This window comes from Mycetomoellerius zeteki, unplaced genomic scaffold (genome assembly GCF_001594055.1).
Source record: "Mycetomoellerius zeteki isolate Tzet28-1 unplaced genomic scaffold, Tzet1.0 scaffold106, whole genome shotgun sequence".
In the NCBI taxonomy this organism is placed as follows: Eukaryota; Metazoa; Arthropoda; class Insecta; order Hymenoptera; family Formicidae; genus Mycetomoellerius; species Mycetomoellerius zeteki.
In genome coordinates, this window is record NW_017255975.1 from 3271308 (window position 1) to 3292247 (window position 20940).

General features: G+C 39.8%; 1 protein-coding gene across 1 annotated transcript in view; it reads left to right on the top strand.

Annotated features, from left to right (window-relative positions):
- The window catches only part of LOC108722516 (uncharacterized), a 67788-nt gene that overhangs the window by 35695 nt on the left and 11153 nt on the right, over window positions 1–20940 (top strand). Inside the window, exons 6-15 of the mRNA XM_018447669.1 lie at window positions 6916–7035; window positions 8644–8813; window positions 9057–9253; window positions 9511–9543; window positions 10181–10311; window positions 10592–10781; window positions 10872–11069; window positions 11915–13930; window positions 14034–14140; window positions 14230–14426. Coding sequence (XP_018303171.1) covers window positions 6916–7035; window positions 8644–8813; window positions 9057–9253; window positions 9511–9543; window positions 10181–10311; window positions 10592–10781; window positions 10872–11069; window positions 11915–13930; window positions 14034–14140; window positions 14230–14426 — 3359 coding nt within the window. The remainder of the gene's footprint in view (window positions 1–6915; window positions 7036–8643; window positions 8814–9056; window positions 9254–9510; window positions 9544–10180; window positions 10312–10591; window positions 10782–10871; window positions 11070–11914; window positions 13931–14033; window positions 14141–14229; window positions 14427–20940) is intronic.

Genomic DNA, 20940 nt, shown 5'->3' on the forward strand with positions numbered 1-20940 from the left:
ATTCAATTTGTTGTGCCACTATTGCCACTTTTTTCTGTTATTCAGAGATGAAAAGATATCGAATAATTATCTGAAATCTTGATGATCATCGACACGTGTATCCACGATCCGCGACGAAGAATATTTGTTTTATTTGTACGCAATTAGCGTTAACGAACTCTCTTCTTGCTCGTCAGTCACTGCACTAGAAACCTCTGTCCTCGTTCCGAAAATTCCTCGGTTTATTTTTCCTCACGCGTCAGTTTTTAATGCGCGCGAGTTGGTCGGGTAACGACGGGCGTTTGTAATAATTACACGTATCGCGAGATGCACGGTTCTCTCGGGTGCAAGAAATATAGAACTCGCCGTCGTGCTGAAAGACGCGTTTACGAGAGGTCCATTGAATTTTATCTATGCATATCGCGTCCGCCGGATATCTTTTGTTTTCCGCCAGCCAATGCTCCCTTCGTACTTGTTTCATTAACTTAAGTGCAGTTACTTTTTAGCTTTATGTAAACCACGTGCGTGTATCGAACGAAGGGAAGCGGAGGTGGGCGGTAGTCACGCGACCAGAGTTGTTCCAGTCGTTAACGGTGAACTTTGATACGATTTCGTACCTGATTAACCGACTTTAATTACGACGTTGCGGCGACGTGCGTGGCCCTGTTACTGGAAACCTACTAAAAGCCTTTCATCGAAAATCGCGTTGCATTACCGGGAAAACCTCAACGATGCGTCGCATGACGTATTTTCATAATTTCTTGTGTCGTTCTTCAAATATTTTTTCGTATAGCAATACTTCGGTTTATCGTCCCACTCGTTCTCGGGAATCGGCGATCGAGAAACAATACTGTAAAACAAGCACAGCATCACCATCCTGAATGATTCCCTCTTCACCACCAGATCACTGCGTGTGAATCTGTCATGTGTGAGTTTAGCAAAAAGAGGTAGGATGTTCGATGTTTCTGCTTTCACGTATTCTCTTTGATTGCCCTCGTCCGGCGCGCTATTGTTATTCTATTTTACCGGGAAAATGAAAATATACGGCCACGCTCCTGTCTACAGCAATATTGTTGGAAATGAGATAAAATATTTTCCATACGACGTTCTCAATGAATATCTAAAAGGGTCGATGAAGCAGTCACCGAACGTTACGTGCCTTTAAAACAAGCACTGTGTTTATGAGTGACGCACGTAGTGGAATATTTATTAGCATTAACAGAAGAAGCAGATGAAACGACAAAGCGATCGCTCATCAAGTACAGACGACGACGCTTTCCGATGAATTTTCATCGTTACATTTATTTCATAAACATTCATATTCGATTTAACTTCAAAAATAATTTGTTTGAATTATTATACCCTCAAATATTTGTTCATTGAAATATCGTTCTCTTCTCATTATTTGATCAATTATTTGCCAGCTTCTGTTTCTGTGTTTTGTGTCAGTTTAATATCATTTTAATTAGCTTTGTTATATTGCACTGATGGATATTATGATGGTTAACTGCATTATTTCAGCATACGAGTACATAACTCGTTTATAATGTGGAGAACCTGAAGAAAGTTGCATAACTGTTTAATTACTTAATTGGGAAGGAGACAAGGCTTCAGATATTTATTACACGCTCGGAGGAAATATTATTGCGGAACACGCCCACGACTATTATATCTATGCGAATTTATTATTATTATCAGCTCGTATAACTTAAACGTTTCGCCCTTATTAACATGACTCTTACGTCATAGAAAAATAATTGTGACGCGATTATGTGATGCAATAATTAAGCACCCGACGCCTCGCTCTCAGGCGCTATATTTTTAAGTATTGCATTCGTTCAATTGGTCGATATTAACTTGAATCGACTGAAGACAAAAGAGAATTTTCTCTCTTCAGGTACGACTTCTTTTTTTGTCAGTGCACACACACACACACACACACACACACACTCTCACACACACACACTCTCACACACACACATACACACACAACAAACGTATATACACGAATACACGTACATACACACATACACTTATTCCTGGAGCACCATCGCACGTGCACGCAGTGGCGCGGCGATAGCACAATAGGGGGGCAGGGGGGGAGTGATTTCGAATGAATAAAGATAAGAAAGAGAAAGAGATCAGAGATTCTGTTGTTTCGATGTGTTATTCTTTCAAGTATCGATACATAAAAGAGAGGGTACCTGCAGATACATTAAGCTATGGCTGCGACACTGTAATTAACGACTGTTCGTAGAACACTTGTTCCCCTTTTTCCGCTATCTCCGTCTCTCTCTACCTATCTGTCTTACGTAACTATATCTGTATTTTGTAATTAGTTATACGGGAATTGTGCTGTGGAATTACTAAAACCGTTAACGTCAGAATCACAAACGAACCACAATAGGGGAGCAATACTGATCTTAGTGGTTAGTACACTGTCCATCGTTATTACGATTTCATTCAGGTGCGATGACGGAAGCCCTTTTATAGTTTAATCTTATTCAAGCATGAGCAAGCATCGTGGAGTGTGTACCTATTCTTTTTCTCGGCGACCGTTCTAGAGGTACAATGAAGACATTCACGCGGTATTTCAAGAAAGAGAGAGAGAGAGAGAGACTTTGAAAGAACGTCGAGATAAGTTGTTCGTTTATTCAGTTTCTCTCAAAGATTCTTTTTGTATAATATGCTAGGATGGTTACACTACATAGATATCCGATATGTAAATTATTACAGTTGATGTATAATAATTCTGTCTTTAACTGTTAAAAACTCACAGATAACGGATGTATACATTGCTCGAACCCGTTATTATATACAAAGCATTCTCTCCTTTATCATTTCTGAATACATAACACGAGTATTCTTGTTAATATATTATTACTTTATAACGTTCAATGTGCGGAACGCGTATTGTGCGCGATATATCCGATTTTTCTGTCTACGGCAAATCTGAACACTCAAAATGTAAGCAAATAATAGCTGCTAATATTTGTGTGCAGCATACAACAAATAAATAGGACAATTTTCGACCATCACGCAGTCGATCGATGATTAATATGCGGATCTAAAACGCATTAATGAAATATTGAATCGCGTGCCAATTATTACTTTTATTTAATGGTCGTATCGTAAAGTTAGAATGTTTCTTTATTTAAATTGGTATTGATTAATCAATTTAATTGCCGTTTACAATTAAGCACTTTCAAGATTCCCACAATAATCGTGAAAAATGTCATCTCAGCTAGAAATAAATGTCACGTATTAATATACACATATATACTCATCAAAATCCCAGGTCTGTTAGAGAATACAAATTTCAGCAAGAGTTTTCTGTTAATGTCTGGCTTGGAATTTGGAACGACGTTTTAGTGGGACCGTTTTTTTTACCTGCAAGATTAAATGGGGACCGTTTTCTAAATTTCTTGGAGAATGAATTTTCTGACTATTTAGAAAACATCCCATTACAACAACGTACTGAAATGTGGTTTCAATTAGATGGATGCCCTGCTCATTACAGCAGAGTCGCTAGAACCTGGTTAGATAGAAAATTCCCACAACGATGGATTGGACGTGGAGGAGCAGTACATTGGGCAACTCGTTCGCCCGACTTAACGCCATTAGATTTCTATGCATGGGGTACTCTGAAGCAAGAAGTTTATTCTTCGCCTATTCAATCAGAGCAACATTTGAGAAATCGTATCGTAGCTGCAGCGAACAGAATATCGCAAGAACAGTGCCTGGCTGCTACAAGAGCCGTGTTTGACAGATGCAATGCTTGTATTGCTGCAAGAGGTGCACATTTCGAACAAAATCTTCATTAAAAAGTTTATAAATAAAATAATTAAAATAATAAATTAAATATATTTTTTTCTTTTTTCGTGATTTCCTGCGAAACAAAGCAAAAAGGAGCATATGTCTATAGGACTTTTTTTCTTAGTTTTTTACTCCTCTACACGCTCCCGAAGTTTTGCCATTTAATTTGGAAACACCCTGTATATATATATACATATATACACATATGTTTATAAAATATATAAATATATGTAATATATGTATATTAGAGGCTGATAATTTGAAAGACAATTATTTATTTTGTGTTATTTAAAATGGACTAATTCCATGCTTCCGTCCAACCATGTACGTAGTCGAGCACGAAAAGGCAGCCCGGATATACGAGGTTAGAGATAAAAGCGACGAGGGGTGATGAGTAGAACGAAGATGACCTTCCGGAGATTTAACTCGGCAGTAAATCGTCACCTGTGTCGCTTGTCGGTGTATAAGGCGACCCGTTTAGAACGAAATACAAGAATTCACTTTTGATGTTATTCCAGACAATTCCGTACCTTAAGATAAGTTCATGAAATAGTTTATTGTGGATAATTAATTATCTAGATGTTTTTATGATGGCGATATAATGAATTTAATTATGTTAAAATACAAATAAGATTAATGAATTTCTGAACATTTAATATTAGTTCAATAATATATATTGTTCTAAATTTTAAAATGAATCGCTAAAACTATTGAAATTTTTGTTGTAAATATGTTTTTTTATTATATTTCATAATTGCATAATGACGATGAGATGTTCGAGAAGATTTCGAGTATTTCTTCAGATGTTTTATATTGACATGGAAAATCTTTTCATTCGTTTTACTAGAGGGACGTCAAATGCCTATTTCAAGTTAGCTGAAGCGATTCTTTAAGTCGCTAAAGAATCAATAGAATCTGCTTGAGAAGCACGGTAACGTGATATAATTCCTTCAAGCCCCAAGAGAACACGAAGAGGGTGGGAACTACGGTTTCGGCGCTTTCTATTGTGTGAAATTTATTTGAGATTTCTTTGAGAATCTACGAGAAGTACGGTTGCTTCTCTTCTTCCGGAAGGTCACTCTGCTATAATTGTGCACGGAATCAAAGACGATCTGAGAGAAATACGAAAATCATATTTTATAATTAACAAAACAACGCATATAATAAAATACATTTAGCGGATAATATAATAGCCATTCTGTTTCTTGCTGTTTGTCTCTTGCCTTTTGATCAAAAAGGCAAGAGACAAACAGCAAGAAATAGGAAACAAAGAGCACATTGTAGAATAGGCTTAAATAATGAAAGAGTGAAAAAGCACGTACGAAAGACGTTCGGTATATCAAACTATACAGTACATGAACTCTTATCTCCAATTATATTCGGCCGCGATATCGATATCAATATCCTTAATTTAGCCACTCGAAGGTGAGTGACGTCTGACAAAGGAAGAAGGAAAATAGCGAGTGGAGCAGAAATAGAGAAAGCACTTTCGGAGTGAGGAAGAGACCGCCTTTCGCGATGAGCGTCACGGTCGTCTCTAAAAGTTTGTCAATATACGGGTGGCCAGCTGTTACTATTACGCCATTACCAACGTCTACGGTTACGACATTACATTTATTCCGCTCGTCCAGTCGGGAATACGCGACAGCAGGGAGACATGTTGAAAGTGCAAGATATCTTTTTCCAATTCTCGCGTTACGGCACTCAGCTGGATAGTCCTTTTTTTCTCTTATTTTTTCTTCGTGTTTGCGGAAGAGACGACGGAGTCGGCGCGCAAGGCGAGTGAAAGAGCCGCCGGTTGTGGTTGTAGGGCGGATAACGAGGGTCACCGAAGGGGTGGGGATATACCGCCGAGGTTGAGGTAGGACCAAAACTTGCGCCGGCAGCTGACAGTTCTCAAAGGAAAGCGGACGGCACTCGCAAGATGACCCGCTCTTCTCTAGTAGGGCTTGACCCTTTTTTTTAATTGCAGAAAAGTAAATAGGATAGGACACTAGGAATCATGTTCTTCATATAGTGACGGGTTGTATTCAAATTTCAACAGAAATCACGCAAAAGAGCCGCACTCATAAAGCCTGTAAAGAACGAAATGCAAAGCATGTGTGCTAAAATCATGTTATTGCGACATCTAATTATTTCTCGAACGAAAAGGCAACTTGTAATGATCAAGAAGAACATTTTCTTACTTGCATAATGATTAAAAAATTGTAAAAATTAAATGTTACGAGAAAAATATAAAAGATATTTTATGCGGTTGAAATGTATTTCATTTTAGGATAAGAGTAGCAATGGTACTTTCATCCAGACGTCCACCATGTTTTAAGTAGTCGATCGAAGTGCTAGTTAAGCAGCAGACTGTCCTTAGGGACAGGGTGGAAAGCGTGATGGCGGGACGAGAAACTGATGCACTCAGTGCGCGCGTGTAGTAAATGCCAGGGATGGTCGTCCTTTTCTTTCCACCGGGGAGTATCTTCTAACATTGTCAGAGTAGTAAAATTGTTGACTGGAATGGAGTAGCTCGCGAGGTAGTCGCGTAATAAATCGGTCTGAGCTCTCTGGAAGCGGCGAGTCGCGCGTTGTCGCAGTTTGATAAAGTTTGCAAACCCTCCTCGGAGAGTTTGTTGGTTCAATAAGTAATTATGATTGAGCGCAGAAAGAGAGAGGGAGAGAAAGGAGGAAAGGAGAAAGGATAACGCTGAAAATTGATATTATTTATACAGAGTAATCTGGCGAGGCAGATTGCTCTTTCTAGACCACTTACCAAGATTCGCGCAATTTCGAGCAATGTGTACACCCGAGTACGGCAAACGGACATTATTTTCGATACTTTATCAGTTAAATTAGAAAAGAAAGTAACAAGTACGATTATGTAAAGGATTATAAATAACATTTTGTCAAAATGTAAAGTTCTTGTAGTTGTTTTCGCGAGCTCGTTAGATACACTAGTGAAACATTGTTGTAGACACACGATACATGCAGCAGTTACTTAGTCATCTTTTCTTTTTCACGAGAATTAAGTACGTATCTAAGTAAATTTAGGATGACAAAATCGATTGAAGACGTCAGACTATCGAGACTCGCGATTAACTGTTTCCCTATCGATATCTATCTTTTCGAAAGACGCCGAGAACGCGGATGCGGCCGATCTGCAGAGGAAGCTGGAAATGCTGAACAACATGATGGACCAGGAGGCGCGGGCCGAACAGGCACGAAGGCAGATATTGTACAATATAGGCCACTGTAAGTACAGTCAAGTTACAGTTTAGATGGCTGATATCTTATTCAAATTGTTCTTTACGGCGCGAGAGAAACCAGTCCCCGATCGATTTCGTCTCTGATCCGGCACGCGCGCTCGCGATATGCACGAGGATTGATTTTTCTTTCTTCCGTGGAAATTTAATTCGCGACGAATTCAAATAAACGAAATGTATACGTTTTCCGATGTTAGCCGTGAATGCAAGAAGTCGCGTATCGATTTTTTGATAGAGTTAAAGTAATAAAATAAAACTCTAGATATTTGATTATTTTAATTCCAGTTTTATTCTACGCGTATTCTTCACTCTTTATGAACTTAGCGCGACTGATTTATAATGCATTCGTACTACTTGCAACGCTTCTATTATCTTTTTACCACCGTTATACTTTTCTTTTTGTTTCTTCGAGAAGAAAAAACATGATGCGCGAGAAGATCGATTGTCATGCGGTAACATTGTAATATTTTACATCGCGAGCGCTAATTTGCTGCAGCCTACGTCACACGACACTTTCATCCACACGTCGGGTCGTCTGACATACTTGCAGTATTTTTAGAAACCGTGGCTTTCTAGGTCGTTCGCTTGAACGCTACTTCCGAGTAAGTCATAAAACTTTTACGCCCTTGTTTTTCCATGCGAGAAATCAATTTGGTTCCGTGCTGGTTCCTATTTTGCAATTGGCGACCGTACGCCGCGTGTCTTACCCACGGAGAGTATGTAGCGTGATATACCCTGGAGAAACAGGCATACAAGACGCCATTTTCATATATGTGTTATCGGCTATCGACGTATCGTCGGTAACTTACCACCCAGTTGTTACACCCTTTCTAGCAACCCCTTGCCCGTGTAACAGCTATGAGAAGGCATGCAGCAAGCAGACTAGCTCTCTTTCTGTACTAAATAAATCGGTGTTTGGCCTTTTCGTTTTCTATGTTCTTGCAAACGTTCCATAATACCCTCCGTACGATGATTTGCATTCCTACCGGTCCTAATTTCTGGAAGAAAAGAAGACACACACGAGAGACTTAAAAAAAAAACAAAATCGGAACGGTGCCTACTACATGACGATCAATTTGTCGCATGGCTGTTAACTATACTTACCTTGCTTCCTGCTATTGCACCACTTCAGTTCCCGGATTCTACCAATATCGACCAATTCTGCCTGCAGAAAGTTGCGAAACCGTCACGACGAAGAATTGGCTTCACCTTTTATTCAGGGAAACGAACGTGAATCATCAAAACTCACTATTCTGATGTAAACGTAAATTTTGCAAAGTACGATTTGTGTTCTGATAGGCAGGCCTGAAAAATAGAACTTAGCGGATTATTGCAAGAAATAATTTGCATTTCTGCCTGGTCAAAGTATGACTTTTATTTTCTTCTTTCAGTTGTGTGCGTTTTGTTTTCTAACATTCTTCAGCCGCAGGAAAAATAAAATTATTTCCGTCAACGTTGCAGAAGCGAGGCGACGATTCAGATATCCCAATGTAAAGTTGTCAGGGCATTATATCAGGCGTCGCTAAAGACTAAACTTCTACTTCAGTTCCTTCGATCATTTTTCCCAATACGCTATAAGTTGTAATCCATCTTTCAGCGGGATACTCGGAGGACTCTGACTACACGTCGGATTTGAATTATCCAGTAGGTGGGCAGGGTGCGAACAGTTCGGCCTCGCAGTTTCGTACGGCGGCTAACCAGTTGGCTACACCTCAAAGGTCCCTCGAAACATCGAGAGAAAATAGTTACGAGAGAGATGATCATCAGGTATTGATCGACGAAAGAAAAGTTCTTACCCAGGAGGCTTAAAAACGAAATAGATATCAAGCTATTCCTAACGTATTTAGTTATTAAACAACCTTTGACGTAACGTTCAATAATAACAACTTATTTAATGGTAAAATTAGGAACTAACTATATTATTTGAATGATTGACTTTTCTAATCCACTCGTTCCGTCGGCGACATTTTAATTATGCGGTAATAAATTATAAGAGAGTAACGTCGCTAGATTCCAGTCACCGTCGGAGGAAGGTTAGCACCTAGTAACTACGGAAGTTACGGAGGTTCAGGCCATAGTCCGAGGTACGATGAGCCATATCCAGAAGATGGTCTACCGCAGCGGTACTTGCAGACCCAGCAGCATCCTTCAGAGTCTTCCGAGCCACTCTTCTATAACAGTAGACCGAAGCACTACAAGGAATACAGGTACTATATAGACGCATTGAGAGGTTGCGAGAATTCCTAATTAGTATATTCAGCAATACATCAATAAAAAAATATTAGAGCAACGCTAAACACATTTTAGTGATTCCTGTAATGATCTATGACGCTGTTTTTATGCGAAAGCAAAAATATGTAGAGCATTTACTGTTTGCGCGTCAATTGCGCATAGTCCTTATTGTTAAGTTTACATTAATTAAGACGGAAGAAAATCGTTTATGTTATTTTCTTACCTGATTCAGACGACGGAAGCACACGTGGGATTACGAGGACAGGTACGAGCGCGACCGCGCGATTTCGTGAGAATTTCAGCGAACCTCTACAGCACACACTCACTCATGCATACGCGATTATCAACTTCATTTATCATGTTTTGTTCTTACCGTGCATATCACGACCGGCACCACTTCGTGCATTATCGCAACACTAGGTTGGCTTGTGATTGCGTTGCACTCAATTAATCGTATGCAATTGCAAACACATCGATCGTAACAGTGATTACGTCGGGCGAGTCGTTCGTTATAATATAGGCCACCATCGCCGAGCACTCGTTTTGCCTTAATGACGTACATAGAAAAATAAGAGACTCATGCCTTTAATTAATAGTTGTACGTGGCTTATATTTTAGTTGCACGTGGCTTTGTTTTTGTGACTTAAAAATAGTTCAAGAATTTTCACGAGAGGAATATATATTATAGAATATAGATTATTTAAATTGAAGATATATTAATCTGTACAAGTTGAAGCAATGCATTAAATTCACAGGCATTTGCATGGTGCAGTTAATAATCGCAGCTGATCATTCAAGAAAATCGACTAAAAGTTCTTTATCATGAGTCATCTCATCCTCGGCTCAATTCCTACGTTTTGATGTGATAAAAAAGTTTTGATCTGATTATCTCATGCTTTCAGCCAAGACGGCTGGTACAGCGAGGGTACATATGATTACCATGGCACGAGGATCGATGATACGAGAATTTATAGCGATACTGAATATTATTCAAACAACACGACGACTACCACAAGAAGATCGAAAGGAAAAGGTATTAAGCCCTGATTAAATGCATTGTGAATTATTTAATAAAATTTTTAGCATTTTTCTCTACATCTTCCATTTATTCCTTCCCCTCTTTTATCCTTACACTTTACACGGAATCTCAGATTCTTATGCTCAATTATGCGACAATAAGTAAAATATGCGTTGAATTGCGTCTGCATATTTTTAAATTATACCCATTCGCTTTCAATTTTATCGAATATTCACTATGATGTATTGTCAAGAATGAAGACAAGTGTATAAACGTTTTTTGCCTGTTTTCTAAGCAATTCCGTATAGAAGACCGTCTCTGGAGAGACAGATGACCTTATACGACGATCATTCGTATTACGCTGATGGATATAGCAGCGATGGTAGAGTGGGTAAAATGAGCGCCACGTATCCGGAATGTGAAACGGATATTAGGTATAACGAATACTACGACACCATAACGGGATACGTCTATCAGGATGAAAGGTAAGCACGGCGCCAATGAATGCTATAAAGAAAAACGATGAAATCGTTGGAGGGAAAACTGAATCTTTGTTTCTCTTTCTCTCTTTGCAGATATGGTCAAGACGACGAGGACAGGCAGTGGGACAGTGGAGGGAAACGATTCTTGGGAACAAATACATATTATGAAAATAAACGAAACAGAAAGACGCTTCCGCAAAGGCCGGCTTCGAGCATCGGTATACACCGGCCGGATTACAGACCCACTGTTACCAGACAGCGTAGTTACGAATCGGAAGAGCTCGATTATAAGTACGTCATTAGAATGCTTTATTTTGCTTCAAAATTTTTTTATTTAATTCTAATTTTATTATAAATAAGCGTTGGGATTTAATTCTTCGGAGCTGACGCCAAAATCTGTAACACAATTACTGACGCTGGGTCTGTAAAACTCTATTTCATTTATGTTAATTAAAAAAAAACTAATTTCAGGGAACCAAAATGATACAATTCGTATAAAAGGATTAAGGAATGAATACTATTATAATAAGTATATTTCAATAAGAATAATCCAAATTTTTGTGCTAATGTGACATAAAGAAAATTGAATTGTTTGACATTTTTAACAAAGAGATTTATAATTGAATGACCCACTGTCAGCTCCAAAGGGTTAAAACTATAATTATTAAAATTGGAAGACTAAATTTAAAAGAATGATATCTGAACACATACATTAAATAATATAGGAGGGCCGTCCATATATTACGTAAGCATAATTGGGGAGGGGGAGAGTCAGACAAATTCTTACGAATGCTTACATAGGAGAGGAGAGGGGGTCGCATATATTCTTACGTAAGACTTTTGTCTGAAATTTTTTCAATGCAATTATATCGTTCGTATAATAATATTGAAAGAATCGTGTAACTGCCTTGAAAATTTTTTTAGTCTTGAACATCGAACGTGTGCAAAAATCTTACGTAATAATAGGGGAGGGGGGTATCCGAAATTCTTACACTTGCTTACATGGGGAAGGGGGAGGGTTAAAAATAGCCAAAAATTTGTTTACGTAATATATGAACGGCCTCTTATATAATATATAATATGACACATACAATATATTACATATGTAATGGTTCTGCTTGATATTCTTTGTAAAGCGGATATAATACTCGTCGCCGGAAGATCTTGCAGCCGCAGCAACGTCCGATGTCGCGGCAGGAGGGCGGCACCGGTAAGAAACTACCTCCGACCCCGACCAAGCCGAGCAACGTGGTGATCAGCCGTAAGCTCGCCTCTCTGCCCGCTACGCCGAGCAGACAACTGCCAAAGACCAGAACGCCCTCCGAGGAGAGCTATTATAAATCCGATTATAACGAGGACTATAATTACGCTTATCGTAGTCAGGACAATCTGCCGCAGGACACATATACGGAGAACATTTACAGCCAGCAGCAGAGTGGCCAGACGGACTCCGCTAACAAGACTCGATATCCCGAGATAAATCAAGATAATCAGTATGATTATACAACGCAGGTCGATGGCCAATACGGTCAGTCGTATCCAGAGCAACATACGCAAAATAGCTATGAGCAGCCGGCGTATGCGCAACAGAACTCGTACAAGGACGAGTACCAACAACCTTACGCGCAGCAAAATACTCAGGCGTATCAGGGAGCGTATCTGGACACGACATATCCAATTGCCAGTCAGGCGAACGATCACCAGTACGCGAATCCGGCGAAGAATCAGTACGACAAGCCCGACGGTATGATAATCGAGGACAATTTTCACGAGATGGGCTTTAATCAGAATAACGTTCAGTATCAGCAGTCGGATTACAAACAACAGGACGTTTATCAGGAGCAATACGATGATTACAGTACCGTGCCGACGAGCGTTTACGATCAAAATAACGTCACGAACACTTATAATCAATATCAGCCGCAGCAGTATGACTCTCAGTACAATATTAATACGTCGACCGATTATCAGAAAACTTATCAAGAGACATATAATCAAGTGCCTGTTACATCGCAGGATAATTATCAAGAATCCTATACAAAGCAGTCGCAGGAAGATTTCGTAGATTATCAAACGCCGTACAGTAAGCAGAATGACGTGCCTACGACATATAAAAATAATTATCAGGAAACTTATCAAGATTATCAAGAGTCATATGATGAATATCCAGATTCGTATCAAGGATCTTTCGAGGAGCAGCGTTATAAAAATGATTCGGTGACAGCGACGGACAGAAGACAGAGCGAAGTGCCTGAACTATCCGTGACTACGCCACGAGGTCAAACGAGAACGAATGGTTATCCGTCGAGTGAATCAGAATATCTCTATCAGTCTCAAGAGAATGAACTCGAGAACAGTTCGAGAAGAAAGAAGATCGGCGGTAAGCGTGAAGTCAGCCCGCTTCTCCAGCAGAATACGGACTCGCTCGAATCGAGGGACGACGAGCTGAAGGATTCGTTCGAGACCGCCGTGAGTTCTGTCGGTAGCAATCAACTCAAGAAGGCATACAGCGAGTACTCGACAGCAGGTGAATCGAGTCCCGCGCCCGTTACTTTGGTGGAGTCTCCTCAGAACATCGCTCAATCACAGGCGACAACGATGGTCAATCATGTGACGGCCAATCACGTAACCACCACCGCGATGGTCCACACCACCACGAATATCGTGAACGGAAAACGACCATTGGCCAGAACAGATTCCTATCAGGAGGATGTTATCGAGGACGAAGACTATCCGGAGATTATTCCCAAGGAAATGCAGAGGAAGGATTCGCAGCTGTCGCATCAAAGTCAGCATTCTCAGTCAACGCTCTCGCAGAAACCGAAACTCACGAGAGGGGACTCTTACGTCTCGGATAACTACACCGAGGATTCTTATAGTCATACAGGATCGTACGCTCAACTGCAAAGAAAGGATTCCTTCTCGTCGACCACTGAAGGATTCAAACCGCCTCTCACCAGAACTGATTCGTATCAGCAGAGAGATCTACGAGGTAGCAATTACGGGCATAACTTTACGCCACAGCCCATTTCCCGAGCGGAGAGCTATCAACGTGGTCACTTCAAGGATCAGGAGTCGCTAGATCAAAGCGACATCGTTCTGAGCAACGCGGTGAACGGTGACTATCAAATGCGGGACGAGTCTCTTGAGAGGTACGAAATTATAATTATAAATTATAATTAATAATTGAAAGTAATATTCTTTCTCTGATATATTAGTTCGAATGTGTAAACGAATTTTTTTATTTCTTCAAAGGTACGACCGGGATGAGGAAGAAGCCTTGCGTCGTAACTCTCGAGAGGACTCACTGGTCGATCAGTACAAAGGGACTCCGCCGTTGTCACATATCGAAAGCCCGCGCGGTAAGATTATCGTGTTAATTATTAATTAAGAAATACAATATTGTTTAATATTTTCTTGCTAATCAATCGATCGGCTGACTCAATTTCAGGGAGTATAATAAAGCAGGCGTCGTTGGATGAAAGTGTTCAGATGGACACTCCGCCGAGAAGTCCGCCAGAGCCGCCAGCCGACGAGGAGCTTCTCGGGATGGTCGCACCGGTACCCACGCAACTGAAGGAACGCCCAGAGATGACGGCGAGGCAGAGATGGCATTGGGCGTACAATCAGATCATCATGCAGCTAAACGTATGTAAAATTAAGACATACAAATACATTTTTAATTTTTGAATGAAGATGACAGAAACGACAAAAATAATTGTCAAGGAACTTTTGATTCTTTGTTTTAAATTTCGATCATTAAACCGATCACGCCGGGATTCATTAAAGCGGCGGTCAATGATCGCAGGGGCGACCTTTGGAAAAATGCGATGATGCCGGCAGTAACCCGCATTAATCGCAGTCCTTCACTACAACGGCCTTGTCAATCATTACCTTCACGTAACATCGATTCGTTGCACACACAGACGAGCTACCCGGTTCTCCGGTTTGTCACTCATTTGTATGTTAATTGTTCAAGGACGGAAGGTCGCTGGCAGTACGTTGATCCCCATCGAATATAATTTAACGAGGCTGCGAAACAGGGGCTCGATCCTATCTATAGTCGGGTATTATTTACATAAGCTAGTTTTGTCCATATTTAGCAGCCGCTGATGTGCCAATGTGTCATGATGATTGATAGAACGTTGGCGATGTTATCATTAATGCAACGGCAGGCGGACTCTCTATCGATTAGCAGAAAAATGCTTTTCCGCGACCAGACAAAAACAACGCTTGACTTGATATACGTGCACATCGCTATATACATAGGATATCGGCTTATACATCAGTTGAAAAATGATTGAGCAAATATCTCGCAAATGGCGTGTAGATAAAGAAATGTAACATGTGACGTTATTTTTCGAGAAGGATGTGACGAAACATAGATATAATGTCTATGCGACGAAATGTTAAATAATCAGACACTCGCGTGACGCAATCGATGATATCGTTTCGCCGAAATGATTATTTCAATCATCTATGAGCTCGTTCTACTTGAAACTTGAAACAAAGCGATGAGAAGAGTCACGATATACATGAATTACAGTAGTTTTCTGTCGTTTTTTTCCGTGAGTACTTCTTGGCCGCAATTCGCGACAGATATATTTTTTTCTTTCAATTGCACCGATATTCCATATCGTGCTAATCGACGATCGTTAAACGTTATTACCGTCATATGCCGTATATTGATTTAGGTGCAAGGCAAATGTTCAACGACACAAAGTGTCGTTGCGAATTATTGACGCTCGTTATCGCCTCGGCGTCGCCACCTTAAAAATATATCGCTCGTTGTTGGATCGTCCGGTGCCAGAGATTAACGCCTGGCTTACACGAAACTTCCATTAACGCAGTCTTGTCGGCTCAAACGAAAGCACCAGAGTACGCACCTGGTGCACTCCTGGGAACCGCAGCAGTCGATATATCGTATATGCTCGAGAAACTTTGGCTTCGCCGGCGGAAAATGTAAATTCGTGCGGAGCGTAGGTTGGTTGAAACAGGCAGCTGCCGAAGCAATTGTTTGTTTTGCCGCTTCCACGGCTTGGAAACCATGCCAGGAAGGTCGGCCTCTTTGCGTCATAATTGCCACAATCAACAACTGTTTGAATACAGCTGTCGATTTAAAAAGAAAGAAAACTATGTTCTCCACGATTATCGCAAAATATTACGTAAAAAATGTGATTTTCCAAAATAATAAAAAAAGAGGGAATAATAAAAAAAATCAAAAAAAAATCGGAGAACATTTTTTAATTTTAGATACTATTTTAACGAACCAATATCGTGAGCACAAATTCTGCGCGTATAAAGGAACAATAATCGAATTTGTTACAACTCTTGTGGGACTTAATTATCATCTTCGCGTGGGTTTGCGCATTTGTTCATGTATGCTGTCTCGCTATTTCGTTGCTTATCCACCAGAAGAACTATCCTCGGCGGAATCATCATCCTACGGGAAACAATTTAGGATATATTGATTTGTTCAGAAATTCGATTCGACGTGAGGGATACAGTTCCCAAGAGTACAGTTTTTATGATATGTAACGCACTCCCACACATCAACCGTTTTGATACGCAAAACATTTTCATCGTAATAAAAATCGAAGGTAAATCGTTCTATGCATCTCGCGAACGTCGAAGCGAAATATCTTCCGAGTATTTCTCAGTTTCTTCTTCTTTTTCTCTCGCCACATACAGCGAACAGAAAATGATCGGATTATATTAGGATGGATATTTTAACGGCAGAAGAATTCTTCTGCCGCTCGGGACCGAGTTTCTTCGCTAAAGCGATTTACAGGAGCTCAAGGGTCAGCTACCCGAGCGTACTTTTCCACCCTTCTTTGTTTCTTACTGCTAAAATAGCTTTACGTGTAGACACGTAACTTATACTTGATCGTAACTGTCGATAGTCACTGCCTCCATATTACTACGCACGTCGACGGATTTCTCCGCCGCATCGTCGCCATGTTTTTTTATTATTCACGTAAAAATGTAGACTCCTATGCGCTGGTCGCGTACACTTTGCATTTTATTCGAATTCCTTCGCGTCGCATGCATTTTACATTCCACCGTCGAAACGCGTCTTGATAAAGCTTCATCTTGCCTCCATTCTATTTTCCATGTACAATTCTTTGCGCTCGCAGCATATTATTTGCGAGGAACTTCGTCGGTTTCTCTTAAAATACAATTTGAGCATATGCAGGTCAACGCAATTCACATATGTGCTCTATTATATTCAGTTTCCTAATTACGTATTTTAATTAATTCGTATAATTTAATTAATTAATCACATGCACACGAATATACATGCGTTCACGTTAAAAAGTAATTATTTCACGCAGCTCGAGATTCTTAACAAGCTGAAGATGACTCTTCTTTTTAACCATGTACATGTGTTTTCCTGCGATAGGACCTCGTAGGACGTAATCTATGTAGGCCAAGCCGGTGGTCGGCGTCATAATCAGAAGCCCGTATGATTGCCAGACCGACGGTGAGGAATCGGTATCACCTTCGCCGCAAGGTCTTACCTCCCGCCATTTGCTTATCGCTGCTGGCGCTTGTCAACTCGAGTCAAACGTTTCTCTTTCAGTACAGTAATAGTCAATGATCCGGCGAGAGACTACGAGCACATCGGTGTCGTGAAGAAGGACCGAAGGGCGAAAGTTTCACGCCCCGCTCTTCAAGTTTCCTTGAAGTTACCTCTTCTCTTTAGCTTCGAAGTTAAGCACACCCTCGACTACAACGAATCGGCGAATGAAAGAGGCGGAGCGATTGTATCGATCGTTATTAGGCTTTTATTAGACGGAAGTATCGTCGTATGCCTCGCAAAGGGCGCATCCGTACGGGGGGTCGTGTTAACTTAAGTGAAAATACCACTAAGTGGTCCAGCCGAGGGAGACTGACCACCACCTTCGTCTCGGTTCCCGTGCACGGATCTTTTAGCGAGTCTGATCGTAGAATTGGCTGAAAGAGGATCTTTACGCGAGGTACTATGTATCTACGTCAAAATAAATCGTGCCGTGCTTCTGAGGTAATTTAAATACCGGTGGTATGGGAAAATTACGTAGGATAAAACTTAACCAAGAAAATTATTACGAAGAAGATAGACGGTGGATGTCATGTGCCTGTGGATTATACGTGCAACGAAGATCAATATTACGAGTCAAAAAGAAAATGCTACAACAATATGTATAAGAAATTTTTTTTCAAACTAGTTCAAGTACAAGGATACAATTAACAGACGGTGTGAATAAAACTCGATAAGCACTGAAGCGGATATCCTTAAATAGCGGATATGGCACTATCACGAATATCCTCGACATGTGTAACTGCGATATTTTAGTATTTTAACTGTGTATGTCGTATCGTATTGAAACCGTCATGGACAACGAGAATAATCATAACTCTTGACATTCGGAAAACCGAGAACGTTTTGACGAATTGAATTTTAAATTTTTGCTACAATTTTTGAAAAAACAAGCGCTATTCTTATTGAGTCTCTTGTATAGTCAAGAGAGAGACGAAAAGCTACACAATGGAGACTCGAGAGAAGTCGACGGAATGGGCTTTATTGTTCCCTTTGAAGGCAGGCCTGTTTGCTATGAAGTCATCGTTATCTTCGAAAAGTGTGAGTCGTGGCGAGAAGGAAAGTAAGGAGAGGCTCTCGAAGAAAAGTCTTCGCGAGCCGCGAGCAAAAATACGTCGGGGATCATCCTTGTCTGATCTAGATAAGCTTCAGAATAAGGCGATTCTACCGGATATCGTCAAGTCGACGGAGCAATGCTCCGAGTCGCTTCCACATTCGCCTGCTTTATCCCGAACAAACCTTCAGCTGGGCAGTAGTAGCGTGAGAGGCAGCATAGGTGATTTGATGAACATGAAGAAATATGGTGGATCCACTTGGAGCGTGCGAAGTGAGACTTTGATTGCGAAAGCCGTGCCGTTGAGCACAGTAACGATGAGACAAAGTTCACCGATCGAGAAAAGCATGGAGGATAATCTCGAGGATGAGTTGCAGGACGAATTTCCGATCTCTGGAAAAGCATTAACTTGTGCTCAAAGAACTCAGAGACTCAGCAGACTTATCAAAAAGCAGAGACGAATAATGGTTTACAATCCTAGCGTTCTGCAGAGAGATGTGGTAAGTCACCGTCGGTCAAAACGAGGATTGGAACATTATTTTCTATAGCAATGATTGGATATCTTTATTAAGAAAAAAACGTCAGTATTTGTTCAATAGAACTTAGGATTGAGAAATAATTTGTTATTTGTAATGAGATTTTAAATCTATTTTTTTGTTAATTGTAACTTAATTTTTCCCCATCTATAATTGTAACTTATATATAACTTAATTACATTTTTTTGCAATTAGTAACTAATTTAAGTTACTTTTATAGTTATATTTTATATCAAACTTATTTGTTAACATAAGACTGAATTAAAATGTTTAGTGAAAAATCAGTGATTATTTTTTGTGATTGGAATTTATTGTGTTTTTATTTTTGATAATCATCACTGTAAATGTTTGCATTAAGAATTAAATCAGGATCTTTTTAATATGTAAACGTGTCTTAATATTGATCCCATAATTTTAATCTCAAGTGTATGTATATATATTAATTTATCATACATAATATAGCAGATAATAAAATGTTTAGTATAAGTACAATAATTTAGGACCGTTAAAAATATTAGAAAAGATTCTTATATTTAAATTAGCAATGCAAAAATTTAACAGGAAGATCACTGAAAAGTTTTCTCTCAAAAAATAACTAGTTATCGATTCTGAAAGCTAACATGTTGCAGTTACAGATATTCCTCAATCCTGATTCTCCATAAGTCATTTCTGATTCAGTTCGTTAAAACTGCCTGTTTCAATCAGCGAGGTTTTGATAAGAATAATGACCTTTGTAGTCGTCACGGGATGAAAAACGAGCAAAAGTATTCTCAACCATATTTGCACGGATTAAATACGTCATTTTAAGCATAGCGGCGACGCTAACAACAAAATACACTGGTTTACACGACGAACAAGTGAAGTTACAAGAGTCACGCGTCCACATTTGTCTTTTGCCACTCGCGCCACGTACACGCTTTATTTCTCGACGGATTACAAGTGAGACCACGGACAAGAGGGTAAAATGGAGATAACCATTTGCTCAGTAAAATGGTTTATTTTATTGTTTTTTATAGCGCAGTAGTACGATTCCAGGCTCGATTTTTATTGAACCGATAATTTATCGGACTGAATATCTATTCATGAGTTGTTCCTCTGCGATGTCCACGCAATCGCGATCGAAGAGAGCTTCAGACAGCTTCATTGATCTCATTGTCGGATGAAGAGAAGAGAGGAAGGATATATACTTCGTCGTTGCTTCAGCTGAATTCGAAACAGCTCTTGCCTCCGTGATGACAGACACTTACAGGACTTGAAATATTCATGATACATTTATGTCGCCTATACGTTACGGGACTTACTGTTAGATGCTTCGTATCCTGATACGCGAGCGGTCATCACAGGATGTTTGTCTTACGGGCTTGTTATTTGAGACTGATGCTAACGAGCATGTAAAATGAGAGCGCAGCGGAAACGTTCTCATTCATCTCTGCATTGTCGATGCCCCGTGAAACATTGCGGTAAATTCCGGTTGCATCCACGCGATACTACGGCTGAAGTTTTTTAAACGTTTATGAAGTACGAACAGCCATTTCGGTGCAATTTTCATGCAACGAGATAATGCTTTTGTAATTTAAACTGATGCATTCTACGCGATAGTTGAAACATATTATTGGAAACGTTGTCGTGGAAATTCTTGGATGTCCGTCGTACATTTCTGTCGTGTAAAGTTTTCCCGTCGTTTTCTGTAACTTCGCCAAAGAGAGTCATGAGCGTTACTTCAACGAGTAACGAGTTAAGGGAAATGCAATTTCGAAACGTGTGTTTCGTGCAAATGTCATTTTACCTATATATATACAGGGTGTTTCCAAATTAAATGGCAAAACTTCGGGAGCGTGTAGAGGAGTAAAAAACTAAGAAAAAAAGTCCTATAGACATATGCTCCTTTTTGCTTTGTTTCGCAGGAAATCACGAAAAAAGAAAAAAATATATTTAATTTATTATTTTAATTATTTTATTTATAAACTTTTTAATGAAGATTTTGTTCGAAAT